The 19,288-nt window shown below is 39.2% G+C and overlaps 1 protein-coding gene across 2 annotated transcripts; it reads left to right on the top strand.

Annotated features, from left to right (window-relative positions):
• The first annotated feature begins 75 nt into the window (after positions 1–75).
• Positions 76–19,288, top strand: SUPV3L1 (Suv3 like RNA helicase). Of its 2 annotated transcripts, XM_042789927.1 has the most exons (15): positions 76–351; positions 5,622–5,699; positions 5,973–6,080; positions 7,701–7,815; positions 8,380–8,548; positions 10,041–10,152; positions 10,439–10,516; positions 11,614–11,705; positions 12,633–12,813; positions 13,209–13,302; positions 14,032–14,251; positions 14,619–14,699; positions 16,219–16,395; positions 17,935–18,083; positions 18,473–19,288. In XM_042789927.1, exons 1-15 carry the CDS (start codon positions 108–110, stop codon positions 18,966–18,968), a joined length of 2,394 nt encoding a protein of 797 aa, XP_042645861.1. In that variant the 5' UTR covers positions 76–107; the 3' UTR covers positions 18,969–19,288. The 2 variants fall into 2 exon arrangements, with proteins under 2 accessions (XP_042645861.1, XP_032850488.1); XM_032994597.1 differs by lacking the exons at positions 76–351; positions 5,622–5,699; positions 5,973–6,080; positions 7,701–7,815 and having other exon boundaries at positions 8,464–8,552.

Below are 19,288 nucleotides of genomic sequence, written 5' to 3' on the forward strand. Positions count from 1 at the left end.
GGCGGCCCCGCGCATGCGCGGCGGCGGTGGCGGGAAGGAGGGGGCGGGGGCGGTCGCGGCGCAATGACGCGCGATCCACGCGCCGCCGCCCCTGCCCTTGGCTGCCGATGAGGCGCTGCGCGTGGCCGCTGCTGCGGCTCCCGGCGCGCGCGGGGCTCGTCCTCCGCCATGGCGGGGCCGCCGCCGCCCGCCTGCGCCCTGCCGCCGCCGCCTTCTCCTCCTCCTCGGCCGGCGGGGACGGCAGCTCCCGGGCCCCCGACACCTCCCTTTTCGTGCCCGTGCCGCTGAAGCTCGACGGCGACGCGGCGGACGAAGACGTGGGCGCCGAGCTCACGCGGCCCCTCGACAAGGGTGAGTGTGGGCGGCCGTGAGGGCGATGCCCCCCTCTGCCCCCCTGCTGCGGGATCCTGACCGGAATTGGCGGGACCCCCCGGGCCCTCGCCCTCAGCCCTGCCTGTCGCCTGGCCTCCTCCCGCCGGCCCGCTGCTTCCTTCGGGTCGTTTGTCTCTTGAGAGCGGGGCGTCTTTTCCTCACGGCTTGTCTGGCCGCTGTACTGGGGCCCGCGAAGGTGAAAGTGGAGTAAAAGCTGTCAGATGAGATAATACGACTCTTTTTTTTTACCAAGCCCATTAGGCGCGCCCTGTGTAGAAGAGGAATCTGTTGGCCTACTTCCTCCACTCCCTATTTCGTTGAAGTCAGGATGAAGATGCTTGGCATGGGGCAGGTCCCACAGCTAAACTGAAATCCTGTGGCATTCCGAAACCATACCTGTATCTGAATGCAGAAGTCACCGTTTTCTCAAAACCAGTGACAGTGTTACGGAGAAAAGGGCATCGTCTGTGTGTGAATGTGCCTAGCTCAAAATGAGGCAAAGCATTCGGTATTTCAACTTACTGGCCATCAGTGTTAGAAACTTAAGTTTCAATTTCAGTTACAACAGTGCAGGTCTGTTTGGGAGTTCTTGGGTTTGCACACCTTAGTGTATGAGCAAGTGAATGTTAAGCGTAGGTTTCTGTGTTTTAGCTGGGAAAGCTGTGTCAAAAGCTATCTGCCTCAGTGCCCTTTGTGTTCTGAGAGCTGCTGAGTACATCAGAACAGGAGCTTGAACTTCAGTCTTGAAGTAAAATAACATCTTTCTCAATGTTTTCTGTTTCTCTTATTTATTTGCTAGGTCTATATCCTGTCATTTTACTTGACACATTAATTTTTTGACGTTTATGTAGAAACAGAAAAAATTCAGTTGTTGACCTCTAGATGCTCTGCACTTCTTTTTTTTTGGTGTCTTTACAAGTAATTATATCTCAAGGACCGTTGACTGAGTTGTAACTGCTTTTTCAGTGTTTCTTTTAATTATGAACGGTACATCCTGCTCATTCTTCATCTGTGTTGAGTCTTCTGCTTAGGAAAGGTCTTATTTTCTCTAGCTGTGCCAGCACTATCTTTAAAGACTTAATAAATAAACAAGTTCTTGAGCCTTTTAATGTTTGGTGATCCCAAAGCATTGAGGGTGTAAATGAAAAATTTTTTTCTTCATATGTTCTCCTAATTAAGTGTTCTGATGGCATATTATTTGTATTAACTCCAGGTATAGGAAACATGGGAAAACTATCTTAATTTGTTCAGAACCCTTCAGAAAAGAATACCTGGCCCTGATAGCTAAAAAACCTAGCTAGGAGCAAAAATTCCTGAACAGCCGTAATGCAGAAAATCTGGGTTGTTTTCAGGCTTGTCTTCGAGTGTTGGCTTATATTAGTAGTGCATTCCTCAGGTGTCAATAAATATGAATGATGGCATCTTACCTGTGCATTACCCATTGTCTCATTTATTAGGTAAGCAGTTATGTTGGATTTCTTCAAAGGTAGAACTAAAATGCTCTGGGAAAATCAGTATAGATCCTGTTTGGTCTCTGCTAACTTGTTGAGAGAGAACAGATTGGCTAAAATTATTTATGTTCCCACAGGTGAAAATTAACTACTTCAAACAGCCTGAAGTTCTTCCATGTGAGACTTGCAAGGAATACCAGCCAGGTGACCAGTATGGTGCTCGTCTGGCTTGTTGGCCTGTAGCGCTCTTTCTGTTGCTGTCAGTAATTTTGTATTTTGCAACCCATCAGTGATGTCAAAGAGGAGACCGAACAAGAGTTTCCTTAGCAAATATCATCCATTCTTTTTTAGGAAATAAATAATCTTCCTCTGCTTTCTCGCTTTAGATTCTGACCACACAGAGTATTATGCATCTGTTTTCTTGGTATTTTGAACGAAGATGCTCAGTCAGATTCTGCTGTCAAATACTGAACTAGTTTCAATAAAGAAAAAATTATATTTACAGGCTTTCTGATTACAGCTTGTGAAGAAACTTTGTTACTTACAGTGCACGTAATTCCAGTGTGAATCATCTGGTTAGCTTGTTACTTGCTGAAGTGAGACAGTGATTATCATTTTCATGCTAGTCAAACACTGTCAGTTTAACAGAAGCCTTTTTAGAACCTTACTTTTGCAAAGCCAGTTTTGCAAAACCTTTGTAACAAACCTGTCACTTAATGGCCTGTAGTGGAATTCATTCATGGCTGCATCTGCTTTCTACAGCTGCGTAGGAAGTGGATCCTTATGAGTGGGGATGTATGCTTTCAATTTTGGTGTATCACAGAGGTAGCATTTAGAAGGATCTTTGCATTTGAGGCTTTCTTACAGAGATTATGGCAGAATATGTCTTTCTGTAGCTGTTCATTGCTTTTACGTTAGTGATGTTTCTGATATACTTGTGTGATGACGATGTCTTCATTGTGAAAGGCCCAAATGCACAGTGTTAGAGGAAGCAATAGAACAATATGGAATTGCTGTATGATGGAATGATTTAAGATCTAAATAGGTGTTTCCTAAATCCCTTGTATGATTGCCTTATCAAACAAGGTAATTGTTGAGTGACTAGGTAGCACGTGAGCATATTATAGTGAAATATCTAAGGAGCAATTATGTAAAATAAAAGAAAAAAATAGTAGAAGAAAATGAAGAAACTGTGATGTTAAACTTTGATAAGAGGGTGAAAAGGGAACCTGAGGTCTGCTCATGCACTTAGTATAAAAGAAAGGAGTGTAAAGAGCAATGAGAGAATATAGGGATGGCGTAAAGGTAGGTGTTCTACTATCAGTACAGGGAGAGAAAGCCTAGTAGCTGGCCTCATGAACTTCAGTACTGGGCCTGAATGTTGCCAAGTCCGTGTGGAGCACAAGTTAGGTTTGGTTTGACTGTGACCCTTTGAGTATGGCGATGATTCATTATCCATTTTTAAATAAATGTAAACAAAAATCTGCTGTATGAGAGATCAGCACTTTGTGCCATGTGGCTTCAGAGAATCCTGTGCAGGGTTGTTGATTTGGAGCCCTAATGCTCAGTTGCCATATTGAATGTCAGTTCTATGGCTTCAGTTGCCAGACCATGGGGCTGTGCTCACTGGTGAGAAATACAAGCTAGGGAAGACTAAGTATTGTCAGCAATTCAGGCATCAGAAACAGGAGGTGCCTGAACAGGTAGATTTAGATATACAAGGTCACATGGACTGGACAATAGAAGTCTAATAGTTCTGGAGCAGTTTTAAAATAAAGCAGTTCAACTGCCCTGATGGTAGTGTACAGGCTTACTGAAATGGACTGTTGTCATCTCAGATGCAGAAAAATGGCTGAAAAGTCTTCCTGCAAATAGAGCTGAAACACCTAAATAATTCTGATACATCGGAAGCTTACTGCCTAATTTCTGAATTTAACTGCAGAATCAGGCAGTCTTTTTACAGAGAACCTTAGAAGATGCTGCTGAGAAGTCAAAGCAATTGAGGAATAAGAGCTAAAATACTGTTGTACAGTGAGGAAATGGTAAAGGGATATGTTAAGATAGGATTGAATGGTAAAAAGGGTAATGCTAGAGGCAGGACGCAGATCTCCTGAGTTGATTAGCTGATTGATATCAACCCTGATTGATAGCTGTTCCTGTAAAAATAGTTAGTACTATGTGCAGTTAGATTAAGCTAGTGTGGGCATGTCTCACTGGACTGCAATGCCAGCTTTGTTTTGTTTTGATATACTTTATTGTTAAGATAAGTATTTGTGCTTAGGAAGGATCGTGACCTTGGACGTTGAAGGCTGCAATGGTCCCAATGTCATGTTGCTTTGGATAGTAACAGATGTTCTGGCATTGACCTTTTCATCTTGTAGTTAGGCCAGTAGGTTGTGAATTTAGCTACGTGGCTGATCTGATGGAAGCTCTGAAGAGAACTCAGCCCTCTGCTTTCTCTTAGTGCAGTGTTTTCCAATCTGCCTTTGATTTCCAGGCCCTTAAACATTTTCTGATGAGAGTAGGGATACCTGTGTAGTGAATATAAGCCTGCTGACAGTCTTTCCCAGTGAACATTTCAGACTGTGAGTTAATCCGTCAACAGACTACTGTAACCATGCATGGGGTCTGGGATGTAGCCACTCCTCTTGTGCTTTTGGCTTTGCCAGCAGTTGAACTTTGCCATATTCTTGCCACCTGATTATCTTCATTATGCAAAGTGGGTTATTTCTGTTCTAGAGTATAGCTTTTTAGAAAGAGAGGCAATCTTTCAGTCATTTAAGGTTGATCTCATGGGAAGCTTTCCATGTCATGGCAGAGACTTCAAAGAGTTACGGAGTTAGTTGCAGAGAGCAGAGCTTGGCAATGTTGTGTTCAGTGGCTTGTGCGAGCTAACCAGGGCTGTGCTGCATCATGTATCAGTCCTAGCATTTTATAATACAGGGTTTGTAGACTTGAATGTTAAGAGTAACTTAAGGTTATGAATAGGTGCTTATGATATTTGCTAGATTTTTGTGAATTTCTGATCTGCTGTTGGTGGAGAGGGGACACATTTTTGCCATTGTGATTTAATTAACATTTAATGACCTAAATTCAGAGTGTGTATTAGTAAATACAGCTTTGTTGCAACTCTGAACTTGCCTTTTAGGGGGGAGGGAAAGGATTTATTAATAACTTTAGAATAAGAGATTTGATACAAGCAAATCTAAGTAATCTGTGATAGATATGAAGAAACTGTGTTAAGTTTTCTTCTCCCCTCCTTTATTTAACCTGAGAAATAGGAAGAATACTGCATCTGGTTTGTCTGATCTTTCTGAAGAGTGTGTCTTGGAAGCAGCGGGGAGGAAGGAAGGTCTCTCATCTTTCAGGATGTTTAGTAAAAGCTGTCACCAGGTAGTTTAAACAGATCTACTTCTCACATTAACGCCTGCCGTTTCCTGGTAGGTGTTGATAAAAAACAAACAAAAAACACCCCAAAACCTTAAGTAGTTTGTTCCATAACATGTTCGCTGCAGGTTCCCACCTTTATGATTTCCTATCAAGTACCAGGGTGAGTGTCTCAAATACTAACCTCCTCTTCATGACAATTCTTACTCTGCTGCAGTTTAAAATTGTCCTTTTCCACAGTGGGCTCAATCACTGATTGTGTTACATTTAGGGAGAAATCATTTGATGCTGTTCAGCATGGAAAAGGTTCTCTCTCTCCAGAGTAGGGAGACCGTGAGCCATGATCTTTGGGCCAGGAGAATGTGATTTAATTTTGAGCAAACTAAAAAAAAAAAAATACTTTTTCTACAGGTGAAGTTCTAAAAAACTTAAATAAGTTCTACAAAAGAAAAGAAATCCAAAGACTAGGAGCGGAAAATGGATTGGATGGTAAGAAAATATTCTAAGATTATTTTTTTTTAATGTGAAATATGTTTTTTTTTTCAGATATGGTATTAGGTAGATCTGATCTTTTACAGGTCTTGCAACATTGCTTGTTTAGATTGTCTATGTCACTTAGTTCAAATGACCTTTATATTTACTTGTAATAGTTCATATTAAGCTATAGACTTTTAGTGGACTACTTCAGAGTTTTTTGGGTGTTTACAAATATGATTTTATGATCCCAGTCACATTCACTTTGTTCCTTTTATTTTTTTTCAGCTCGCCTGTTTCACCAAGCGTTTATAAGCTTTAGGAAGTATATCATAGAATCCAGTTCTGTGAGTGCTGATTTGCATATTATTCTCAATGATATATGCTGTGATGCAGGCAAGTATCTGGAGTGCTTGTAAAATAAAATACTAATTTTCCCTTGTTCTTGACCTGTATGCTTACCTATGTACCTGGGGCCCACCTACTGTGTTGTAAAAGAGGTTCAAAATCACTGCTTCCCTGTCAGAAACATTTGTGCTCCTCCTCTGGAGTGTTCTGCCCTTAAGTCTTCTGAAGGGGAAACAAAAGAGGTGGAGGTCTCAGCAAGAAGCAGCCTGTTGGTTTATGGCATCTGTTCATTGCTCAAATGAAAAGACTACTGTTCTCTTTATTCCTCTTAAAAATTCAGTAGTCACTAGGGGGCACTTTGAGAGCTTTCTCCTGGCCAGGTGGCTTTGAGTACTTGGGGAATACAGCTCTGTGACTGCTGTTTCTGTGTGGCACTAACAGAAGGGAGTGGTGTTTGCTTGCGTAGTGCATGGTGTGCTGTGATCAGCGGCACTTAATGAGAGGTGATGCTAGCTGGTAACAGCAGAAACATCCTTCTCCACAGTTTGAGCTGCAGAACTTTGGCATAGTATGTGTTTTTAATGATGGTGATCTAAAGATCACAGTGGCCTTTAGTTTTGACTTCAAATGTAAATGTGTAGATTTTAAATGTTTACCATCTTAGGAAATTTAAAGTGTCTTTTTATATTAGTTGTGCATAAAATCTTCCCCATGATTTCATAGCTTCCACTCCTTATTTACTTATGTGCTTTGTTTATGTATGCCTTAAAGCTCACATATACAGGAGTGCAAAGGGCTGTTTATTGTGTCAGTTTTGAACTTTTTTAGTTGAGTTTTGCTTGTCCAAAGATAATAATTGAAAATGCTACAGTTTTAAGGTTCTTTAATTTTTCACAATAATTTTGATTCATTGAATACTAGATCTAAACTAAAAAAAAACAAAAACCAGCCACGAGGACACTGCTTTTTTGTGTGTGTGTGTGTTTGATGATAACCATTTTTTAGATCCAGATAGTTCTTTGAAATTCTGTGAGAGCTGGACAATTGGAATGTGAGCTGAAATGAGACCTTCAAGACCACATATCTACTCTGTGAACATTCAGAAGAGTAAACTTGGATGTCTCTTCTGAGCTGATTTTTCTAGTTTTGTTTTTTCACCTATGGATTGGAGACTCACAATTTTGAACCAGCATCCCAAGTCTTAGTAGCTTAGGGAAGCTGCAAACTATTCTGGTTTTCTCTGTTCTTTCATAAAAGCATTTTAGAAGCTTTTATTTTGTTTTATTCCAAGACAACACATGAATTTAAGAAGAAAAGTCTAAAATCTTCTTAGGACAGAAAAGCTATTACTCATCCAGATTTTCCATAGCTTCATTTTATTTAGAAATTCTCTAGATGTGTAGGCTAACCAGAGTGAATATACTGAAATAAGGTTTTTTTTTTTTTCATACTATTGCATTTGTATTGCATTGCTTAATGAGTCTGTGTAGTCGTATTAGTTTACCTTTCTGCTATTGAGATAATTATGGAACTTTGTAGAGAGCCAGAAGTTGAAAGAGTTACATAGCATGTGGTGGAAGTAATAGAAATTTTTTTTAAAGTTTATTGTGAAGATACCCACCTTCAGACAAGCATGCAAACTTTCTTAAAAGAGTTTTTTTCTTCTAGGTCACGTGGATGATCTCTTTCCATTTTTCCTGAGACATGCAAAGCAGATCTTTCCGATGCTGGACTGTATGGATGATCTGCGCAAAATCAGTGATTTAAGGTTGCCGCCCAACTGGTCAGTGTGTTTAACTGGTTACAGTGGTTTTGTTCTTACTGCTGTAGAATTGCATAGTCTGTGGATTTAACCTTTATGAAGTATAGTTGCACTATATTTTCTGTTCCATTTCTCTGTTTTTACAATAATTTGTGTCAGGAACTCTTATCTTTGTTACAAGATATATTGCAATCAGTTAAAAGGAAAATAAGATTTTATCAGCTGTGAAAGTTGCTGAGTTGGTATTGCCTTTCCAGAAGGCTGTCTTCTGGCTGTACCTGTTTGGGAGGTAACACAACAGAGCATTAAAATGTTCATATACCCAAACAGAGAGACCACAGCAATGAGAATTATTTTGAACACTGTGTGAATTCTACTCTAAATCTTTGAAAGGATTGTATGATTTAGAAGATGAATGTCTAAGTAACCTACACTGCCTCTATTTAAGAACTTGATCTGCTTTCAACACACATTAACAAGTCTATTAATAAGTAAATGTTTAAGCTAATTTGCAATTTCACCTGAATCAGTATGCAGAATACCAGATAAACGTTCAATGTACCTGCTTTCCTGTGTATGTTTTAGGTATCCAGATGCCAGGGCTATTCAGAGAAAGATAATATTCCATGCTGGTCCTACAAACAGTGGAAAAACTTACCATGCTATCCAGAGATTTTTGTCAGCAAAATCTGGAATATACTGCGGTCCACTAAAACTTCTGGCTCATGAAATCTTCCAAAAGAGTAATGATGCTGTCAGTATGTTATATTACTTACCTACATCTTTAGTACTGCAACAGTCTCATGAATGCATGTTTGTGAAGTACTGTAGTTGCTTGAGGTAGTCCATGAAGCAGTGTGCTTGAATGGGTGCCTTTGCTTTGCAGCAATGTCAGCTCGTGTGAATATCAGTTGTGCATTTCTACTTTAGGCATGCAGAATGGAACATCGTTTCCCCGAATGGAACATCACTTTCCCCAAAGCACATGCCGTGAAATTGTCGCTGTAACCTGCCTCCATTTTCCTGTGACTTTTTTCTTCCCTGGCTTTAGCCAGGTTCTATTATTAGCTTTTTTTTTTTTAGTGTGGAAACCATGGGGTTTTTTGCCTATGACCTTTATTTTAGCTTGTATGCAAGAAATTACCCTTGCTTAACTTCCCTCAACCTTCTGCTTCAATGTTTAAATAGATTTCACTCAACCATCTAATAAAAAGATCTGCAGCTTCAGGTGTGTTAAGAGTAGTGCCATATATCATGTCCCTAAAGAAATCTTTCATTAGTACCTTTTTTTAACTGCTCCCAGCATCTTTTTAAAGGTTTATCACCAGTGTGTTTCCGGCACCCCAGAACCACACCAGTTCTGAAGCATTACAATAACACATCACATGTTAATGCAGCATAGTGTGGATGTATAGTAGTGTTTGCCAAATGATCTTGTGATTTCTATTTTTTTTGCTAAGTCTGTGATTTAGAATTTGTAATTCCTGTTATTGGTTTATCAAATCAACGCCTAAGAAAGATCGGTTTGTCCTGGGAGATATCTGTAACATGTACCGTGTAGTGAATGTGGATACCGTGTCATGATGTTCCTTGCTAGTAGAGTTGCTGCACTTTTTTTCTCTTACGTTTCGTGTGCATGAGAACTTTTCACTTGGCAGCTCATGGATCATATGTAGCCATTGAGGCTTAAACAGGGCTTCCTGCATGGCTCTGCAGGTGGCTGCAGATGTGGAAGGAGCCGCCATCTGCCTGAGATTGAGCCAGTGTAGAGCTGACAGAGGGTGGTGGGCCCGCTGTCTCTCACAGCTGCTTCTCATGAACTCTTGCTGTGTGATTGTAAGGCAGCAGGTGAGACACTCAACAGGGCAATCACCAAATGACCTGTAAGAGGCTGGAGCTTGCCAGGCTCTTTCACTGCTGGGCCTTACTTTGATCCCCTTGTACTACAGCTCTTCTGGCAGTTCTTTTGTTGCAGATGTGACAGCTCTGAAATGCTCAGAGAAAGATGTAATCTTCTGCAGAAGTAGGGGAGGGCATCTAATTACAGATACCTCTTCCTTGTATCCTTCAGTCTGATAGGACTTAAATACAGGGCTCAAGTCTCAAAAGGCTGAGTAGTTACTAGATAGCTTCCATTATACAGTCTTAGAAGCTATGTTAAGAAACTGATTTTTTTTTTTTCCCCTTTGGAAAGCGGATTCTGTTCTATTAAAGAAACTTAACGTGAGTTTTCTGAATTCCTTTAGAATGTGCCATGTGACTTGGTGACAGGAGAAGAGCGTGTTTATGCCAGTGAAAATGCCAGACAAGCCCCTCATATTGCTTGTACCATTGAAATGTGCAGCACTAATACACCTTGTAAGTATGCATAATTGTTTCAGTCATATCTATGCTACCTTTATGCGTATTGTTGCTTGGGCTCTGAAGTAGCTGAGTTATTCCTTTTCACTTTTACTTGAACAATATCTAAACTGTGTTAGAGCAGTTAATAAAGCCTGGATCATCTCAGAATAGCTTTTTGGTGATAGAGGATTAACTTGATTTGAGCAACCTTTTTTAGAAAACCTTTGAGTTCCTTCTTGTGTTGTATTACTGTTCTAGATGCTCTTCCTTGGTGCATCATATTTCTCTTTTTTGTTTTAAGATGAAGTTGCTGTGATTGATGAAATTCAGATGATCAGAGATCCAGCCCGAGGGTGGGCTTGGACAAGAGCCCTTCTAGGTAAGCTTGTTTGTGCTGCCAGTGAACGAGTATAACTTGACTATAAATGGCATGTTAAATTCAAGCTTAGCAGTCAGTATATTCATAAATGGTAACAATATGTGATTGTTTCTTCATATGTCTTCTCACAGCAAGTTGAGAGATACTCTGCCTCAAAGGGTTTGTCTGTACGGCAGCAAGTCACCTGTCATGTTTTACTTAATGCTTTTGAAAAAATTTATTCTCTTAAGGTACACAGATCTCTTCCAGTTTTGCTTCCTTGGATAATGCAGAGTCTTTGTGTTGTTACACTGTGCTGTCCTTTTACATTGATTATTTTCTAGAAAAACACTTTATTTGTTCCATTAAAACAACACAATTTTTTAGAGATTTCATTATGAAGAGATACTGTTAAATGTATGGCAACATGGCAAACATTCAATATTTTATAGTGTTAATTTCAAACGGCTCATTTATAGAGCTGTATTGATCTGTTAAGTTCTTAGAAGAATGCTTCTTTTGATTGTAGAATTCTTCAAGAGCAATTTTTGAAACTCCATTTTCCCCAGTTTTTGAACAGACATTTGGAATCTGAGTCCCCCTCCAACCCCCCAGAGCCCTTCCCTTCACTGATTTTGATGCTAAGTTTAAAAGGATGATTTGTCACACTTCTCCCACCTCCTATTTTTTTCCTTTTTCTATTCTGACTGCATTAGAGATGTATTCATAATTTTAGAAGGTCATGCAGAAAACAAAGCTCTTCAGCTCTGCTGTGGTTTGAGAGTTAGTAAAACAGTAGTACTAAGTAAAACATACTCAAAGCTTTGCTCCATTTGTTCAGTGGTTAAGGGTACCTCTTGCTTTGGCTGAGAGGGTATTAGCTGCTCTGATTATCATACTAATTGATTTCCAAGCATCAAGAGCAGCTCTAAGGAAGTAGTGTATCGTGGGAGAGGCTTTGGGTACTGATTTGGGATGTTGAAGGAGGTGAAATACAGTCCTCGCTGATGTGTTTAGCAAGCAAAATGTAAATTTGGGGTAGCTTAGAAGTCAGATAAAGCTACTGTTGTCTATAAACATGTAACATTTTGCATTTTATTTCATTGGATCTTGTTCAGGACTCTGTGCGGAAGAAATCCACATTTGTGGAGAAGCTGCTGCTATTGACCTGGTGACAGAGCTCATGTACACTACAGGGGAGGAAGTTGAAGTAAGCTTTTTAATTCTGTAAAGTAACAGACAGAACATCAGGCTCTCCCTGCTGGAAAAGTGGCAAAAATTTATGGCCTTTTGTGGGTATCGCTGATGAAAGTTATTCTTGCAGGAGCTCTTGTTAAAATGTTTCTCAATTACTGTAAACCAAAGGAGATGTTGCAAAGTTGTTTCATATTTAATAGTGATACTGTTTTGCTTAAAGAAGAGAAGCTCTTTGAGTTCCACTGGGGGAATGAATGCTACAGCTGTTTAGGAGCTTTCTTTTACGGTTCTGTTCTTCCCTGAGGGCACAGTGCCCTCAAGTTTGCTGAGTTTACTAGATCTCTTGATAGTTATTCTTCACGTGATGAGGAAAGGAGTTAAAAGAACTAACACCTTCAGAGGAAAGCAATTGAAAGATCTCTGAAACCCATCTTTACTGTCCTAAATGTTTGTTTTTTTTTTTTTTTCCCTTGGGAAGATTCCTTTGTGAAGAAAACATAAAATTTGGTCGTAAGAGAGTCCAATCTGCATGGTTTCCTGGTGAATTAGCTGTAGCTTTATATATCTGTGCATGGTGGGGCATGTAATTTGGAAAGGGGACCAGTTATAGCATTCAGATGACTGAGTGAAAACAGACTGATTTCTTGATAGGATTGCTACATAGCCTGTATCCTTCTTTTCTTGAATTTAGTTTACATGTAAAAGTATATAGTTCTCCTGTTTCTTGAAAAGATCATAGAGTTCTCGGCTTGGGAAGTGCTGCAAGTATACAAGTGCATAAGAAGTATGTAACTTTCTGTCCAGTAATTAATCATCCCTTCAGGACTGTGAGAGGTCCCTCAGTGTTACAATCAGTTGTGATAATAACCATGCTGGCTGATATTCCACAGGAATTTTTAATTTAAAAGCATACTGTCTTTGACAACTCCTTTGATTCTAGGTCCGAAATTACAAGAGACTCACTCCTCTTGCTGTGCTGGATTATGCCTTAGAATCTTTAGACAATCTCCGTCCTGGGGACTGCATTGTCTGTTTCAGTAAGAACGACATTTATTCTGTCAGCCGACAAATTGAAGCCAGAGGCTTAGAATGTGCTGTCATATATGGCAGTCTGCCACCAGGTAAAGCGCTCTTATTTTTAAGGGAATGTTCTGCTTCTTGCTGCTTTCTAAGAAGAACTTTTAAAATGGAGCAGTACAAGTTTTCCTAGTTTTGCATCTCTATATAGTTAGAGAAAGTTAATCAGCTTTTGTTGACTGGTGTTTCAATCTTGGGATTAGACCTTCATTATGTACTTGATACTGATCTTCAGATAGATGTAATTAAATGAGGTCTGTCCACAGCTCTGGGAATGATTTAAATCACTCCTGCTCCCCTCCCCTGACAACAGCCAAATACCAATCAAATACCATTTTTTTTTCTTCAGCCTATTATAAAGGCATCAGACTTAGTGATGCATTGTTTCTGTTTTGTAAGAAGAGTTTGCTATGTGAAGTGTTTTGTCATTCTGTTTTAGGAACAAAACTTGAACAGGCAAAGAAATTTAATGATCCTGATGATCCATGCAAAATTTTAGTTGCTACAGATGCAATTGGAATGGGACTCAATTTGTAAGTACTTGGAGCAGGTTATGGTATGGGGCTTTTTTGGTGTGTTTGGTTTTTGCATTTTTTTTTTTTTCAGGTGTGATACCTGCATTAATTTCTTCACTTGTTTCTCCCCAGTTTGACTAATTTGTCTAGATACCTGCTATATGTAGATAACACAGTACATACATTTTAATTCTGAAAGAGTGACCAGTTTCACTGGGTAGAACCAAGCTTAGATTTTAAATCTGATTCTAGGAATTAAATAACTCACTTGGCCTAACTCTGTGTGATAGTAGGCACTGTTAAGATCCTTTTGATTCACTGGAGTGAGATGTGCTGAGTTGTTAGAGTATCAGTCTCCTGCATTTCTGAAATGTAGCGCAAGTCCAGTTCAGTTCCAGATGTATTTTGCTGCTGAAGGCGATGCAGTCGCATTGCTGTAAACTGCTGAGGCAGATGATGGTGGATGGATTGGGACCCTATTAGAACATGATTGATGTGTATAGGGATGATGATTCTCCTGCAACTAACCAGTATTTTTATGCTGCCCTTTTGAATATGACGTGTCCATAAGTAGTATCTGCAGTCCCTTAATTTATAGAAAGGAAAAAACCTAAAAAAACCCCCAACAAACAAAACAACACGCATACACCCCCCACCCAAAAAGGCTTTTGTTCTTCTGTAGCAGGTTGTATATTGGAAATAATTTGCAAAAAACGATTCCTCTTTGTTTTTGTTCAAATATTTCAGGTGTATAAAAAGAATAATTTTTAACTCTATAGTAAAGCCAACTATCAATGAGAAGGGAGAAAAGGAGATAGACTCCATTACAACCTCTCAGGCTCTACAAATCGCAGGCAGAGCTGGACGTTATGGCTCATCCTTCAAACAAGGAGAGGTCACTACAATGCATCGTGATGACCTTGTGCAGCTGAAGGAAATTTTGAGTGAGGCTGTGCGCCCTGTGAAGGTGAGAGGCTCGGTACCCAGTTTGTACAGATGTGCTCTGGAGCTGTTTTACTATCTTCTGATCCCAAATTATTTTTCTTTGTGTCTGTTTACAAGTTAGTAATAAAAATGGTTTGTGCCATGCCGGAGTGACTGAGTATATGCCCTATTTGGAGGCTTGCAATATTTCATTTATAAACTGCTCTTTTAAGAATGAAAAGCTCAAATGCAAAAGTTCTTAAGTTCCAGATAAGTGTTCTAAATAAACTGGACTGTGTAAGGTGCTTTGATTTCCTGCATTTTGTCTTTCTAGATTTTATTTCTGATGCACTGACTTAAGAACAATATTTAGAATTAATGGAATTTTTTTTTCTTTATTTTCCGTTTAGGCAGCTGGCCTACATCCTACTCCTGAGCAGATAGAAATGTTTGCTTATCATCTTCCTGATGCCACTCTATCCAATCTAATTGTAAGACTGATCAAAATGTTAGCTTCTGCTTTAAAAAAATATGCATTGCTTATAGTCACTGCTTTTGTACAAACACTCGCTTTGAGAAGCTAACAGCCTCCTGTGTATCTTTTATCAGTTGGACTCTTCTCTCTACCACAGCAGTGACTACAAATACGTTTAGAATGCTTAGCTCTTCTGTGTTGTTATAAACTTGACAGCTCTTAAAGGGTGTAAATGTGTTTTCACATGTTGATGAGTGTGCAACAACACGTGTTGATGAGTGTGTAATCTTTCCCGTATTTTAAATGTGTATTTTTTTTGCTTTGAGACTGAAAATATTAGAGATTAAAATTAGGATAAATTTATGTGAAAATTCCTGGGAAACTGGGCTGGTCATGTCAGATTTCTGTACATCTGAGAGGTTCCTCTGATTTTTTTTTTTTTTTTTTTGGTTTTGTGGTCTTTATGGTAAAAGAGTATTTGCTTAACTTTGAGAAGACAGATTTTGTAGGATCTCCTTGATCTCATCATTAGCTGGATAGTGCCTAAACCTTTTAAAGTAGAAATTAAGCTTTCAGTGCTGTATTTAAAAAATAGCATCACAGTTTTTAGTACACTGAGAAATTCTTAGCAGCTTTCATGTATTTAAATGCATACTATTGTTCTCTGCTGATGTACTGTTAGGTAGCAAAGTGTATGATTTCTAACCTCAAAGTGAAAGATTATACTTGGAGACCTCCTTAGAAGACTTATGCTGGTAGGGTAATAGCACATCTTTAAAACTTTACTGTTGAGAATTTCTGAGCTAGCATAGAAGTATTAAGAGAAAAAAAAACATTGTTATTGATCTCTTAAATATTCAGTCATATTGAATTAAGAAGCTCAGTGTTTCTTTAAAGATCTTTTAAAAATTTTTTTCGAAGATTTAGTCTAGAGAAGTAATTTTTGGGGCCCATAAAAATTTCTGCTGCAGTGTGCAGTGGCATCTCCTGTTTCTCTAAACCCTGGTTATGTTTTGGGTATTCTCTGAATGACTTTGTGGCAATACTGTATTTATCTTGTGATTTCTTTCTTCCTAAAATAGATCTGTTCTTGATATTGGGCTAAAAATACCTCAGTTATTGAATTTTATGCTGTAAAGTTACCTTTTTGGGTCATGCCAAGTGACAAACCTGGAACAAGTTCTAACCATAGTAGTTACTGGTTCTTGTGATGGTGTTCTTTGTAACTAAAATGTACAATTCCAGAACACTGTATTTGTTACTTTGGAGACTAATTGAAAATGCTTAAATAAAGCATAGTGCATTATGTCTTCTCCTTTGATCCTGTGTTAGAGAATTCAATGAAAATCCTCTTAAAAGAGTAGAGGGAGCTCCTGTGCCCCCTTTTTTATTACTGTGGTCAAGTTTGATTTTTTTAACTGTTCTTTCAGTATAACTAGCCTTTGAAACACTAAATCATTTTGTGGTTTGATAATGCAAAGTGTAACAACCCTTTCCTGTAATAACAACATCTTCATTTGGTTATATTTTCACAGGATATTTTTGTGAGTCTCTCACAAGTCGATGGACTTTACTTTGTCTGCAATATTGATGACTTTAAATTTATAGCGGATATGATTCAGCACATTCCACTAAATTTGCGATCACGATACGTCTTCTGCACTGCACCCTTGAACAGGAAAGAGCCTTTTGTGTGTACCACTTTGTTGAAGGTCAGTTACTTTTTTCCTCCAAAAACTGTGGTATATGTATTGGAGCAAGCGGGTGTTGGTGCATCTAGCACATCTAGCTAGCTGTATCTAGCTGCTATATTTCTTGTGGGTTTTGTCATTAGATCATTTGAGAGCATTCTTGAAGTGCTCACAGGCAGTAATAGAAAGTAACTGGGGATCATATATATATTTAAATGGAGAACTGATTCTCATTTTTTGATGTAAATTAAAATTTGGATAGCTTTTCTGCTGCTTGCCTCAGAGAATCCTACTGCTTGCCTTTCAGGTGATCTTTGAACTGGGAGAGATCAAAGTTATGTTACATAGTCACTTCTGTACTGTTAAGTGTTGCACTACAGTGTGTCTAAAAGTAGTCCTTAAAAACCAAGATACCACTGCTTCAAGGTGCTTGTCAACAAAAGAAAAGAATGTGGGATTAAGTGTGATTGCTGATGTTATAATACAGTGACATAGAATTAAAACCCTAGAAAGTATAGTGCTCTAAGTTGCCTTCAGAATTATGTCATTTCACTTTTCAGTCCTGGATGAATTGTTTTCCACTGTGCTGCTGGAGTAATTACTTTGAGAAATTTGTAGTCAGCTGATTTGAGTTTTTCATGATTAGTAATTTTGCATGGAACTTTGTTAGACAGTATCACCTTTGTCCCCTTTTAGAGACTGCATTAAACATTTATAATAAGATAGTGTAAAAATGAAACTGATGTGGTTTACCCATGTCACAGATATTAGACCCGTGCTTTTCAAAAATGGCTCATAATGTTCTTTCAAAATTGAGTGATTGATTTAAGGAGTTGAAAAAAAGAAAGTTCCTCATTAAGAAAATGCTGAGCATTCTGATCCCAAGTAACAAAGATGCAGAGGGGCATAATGTGATGTTGGAGAGAGGTAGGCTGTTGTGAATGCCTGTGTGAATTTAAGCCCCATTCCTTGGCAAAAAAAACAACTTCTGGTATCAGCCAGTTAGGGAGCAGTTATTCCAAGTCATCAGTGCTCATGAAAAATTTAAATGTAAGTCTTATTTGGCTTGTTTATCTGTTAGTAAAAGTGCTGAAATGTCTAGGTTTTGGAAGGGCTGATTTCTAGTGCAGATGAATTTGTTTGTGTTGTGAGTAGTGTGTTTCCTAAATCAGGGAACACATTTAACATTTTCTCAACCCTGGAGATTCTGTAACAAGATAATTAACAGGAGCAGGAGAAGAAAAAAAGACAAAGTCCATCTGCTTTGCTAGATGAAATCATATGCCTTCGTTGTTATGCTTTTCTGCATAGCTCTGTACTTTTGTTGCTTAACTCTGTACATGGCTCACGGACAAATTGTGTTAATGAGGCCCTGGAAAGGAGAGGTGACTCTTCTGTTGAGTAATTAAGTAAAAGAATGTGTGGCATTTGGGCTGTGGAAAACAAAGCAGGTATTTTCCTGGAGTATTCTGTGTATACAGACTCAAGGGAATTTAACTCGTTTGGGATTTCTTCTTTCCTGGCTGACAGAGGACTTGACTGAATCTGTTTGTTTTTCAGTTTGCAAGACAGTTCAGTAGAAATGAGCCTCTGACGTTTGACTGGCTCTGTCGGCACACCAAATGGCCGTTAGCTGCTCCAAAGAACATCAAAGAACTTGTACACCTTGAAGCTGTTCATGATGTTTTTGACCTCTATCTGTGGTTAAGGTATAGTCTTTGTGCTTGAAAATTGCTTTTATTTTTTCCTCATATTTATGACTTACAGTCCTAGAAAAGCAGTGTCTTCAAGCCCGTGTGTATGTGGTGCAGTATGGGCTCCTTTGGCCCTTTAGAGGATCTTGACAAATGCAAACATAGCTATGTTGTGGGAGGAAGTCATGGGTTCTGCAGAGAACAGTTTGTGACTGACAGAAAGTTAGAAACAAGGTGATCCTGGACTGGAGCAGCTGAGATGCCACATAAAATACAGTGGCCTTCCCATGCAACATGTGGTGTTTTTATTTTTTTTTTACTTTACACAGGATGTATCTCATTTTTGTCCCAGTCAGCAGTCCTTTAGTGAAAAGGTTTAACTGTGTGTTGTTTTGCCTCCCCAGTTACCGCTTCATGGATATGTTCCCTGATGCTGTCCTTGTAAGGGATATTCAGAAAAAGCTAGACAACATTATACAGGTTGGTGTCTGCAACATCACAAAGCTGATCCGAGCTTCACAGTCTGCAGCTGCTCCTGGCACAGCGGAAGTTATGTCAGAAGACTTTCCTCTCTCAAGGACTAAGAGGGATACCAGGGCAGTTTCAGACCGTCATGGTGGAAAATCTCCAGAGGCACTCTCTATTGCAGTAGAGGTTCTGGGAGAAAGGAGAGCAAAGAACTTGAAAGCCTATCGGTCTGCTCCAAGGCAGGAAGATCTGAAAAGCCATGGACACGGATCTCTGGCCAACAGATTGCTGCGTGAAGGACTTCTAACACAAGAGATGCTGAGACAGCTGGAGAGTGAGTGGCAGGATCAGCACAGGAATGGTAGATATGGCCTTGGTTCAAAAAGAAATGATGAGAAGAGTTCAAAGGAAACGGGGAAAAAGAAAAAGTAGAGCCATGTCCTAATTCTGTTTAGTTTTTATTCATAAAATAAAATACTATTTTAATAACTTCTTTGGCATTTCATGTTTACACTGCTGCAGCTCCTTGATGTTTTTCCTTCTCCTGTGACCAGTTACATGAAGCACTCAAAGAAATGGACTCTTAAAAGCTCAGAGGCCATAAGTTTGCTCTTACCAGTCAGCTGTACGCTTTTTCAGTCATGGTGTACAGCATTAAGTATATGATCTACTGCTATGTGAAAATTTGAACTTGATGTCTTCTTGCGAGATATCTTCACATCATTAATAAACATCAGATATTTCACTAGTAA

The sequence above is a fragment of the Tyto alba genome, unplaced genomic scaffold (genome assembly GCF_018691265.1).
Source record: "Tyto alba isolate M040663 unplaced genomic scaffold, T.alba_DEE_v4.0 Super-Scaffold_1, whole genome shotgun sequence".
NCBI classification, from domain to species: domain Eukaryota; kingdom Metazoa; phylum Chordata; class Aves; order Strigiformes; family Tytonidae; genus Tyto; species Tyto alba.

Bases quoted from the DNA above. Each gene is read 5' to 3' on its own strand.
- SUPV3L1 (XM_042789927.1), top strand. From the start codon at position 108: ATGAGGCGCTGCGCGTGGCCGCTGCTGCGGCTCCCGGCGCGCGCGGGG. The intron at 7,816-8,379 runs GTCAGTGTGTTT...TGTATGTTTTAG, and splicing joins TTAAGGTTGCCGCCCAACTG to GTATCCAGATGCCAGGGCTA. The intron at 18,084-18,472 runs GTATAGTCTTTG...TTGCCTCCCCAG, and splicing joins GACCTCTATCTGTGGTTAAG to TTACCGCTTCATGGATATGT.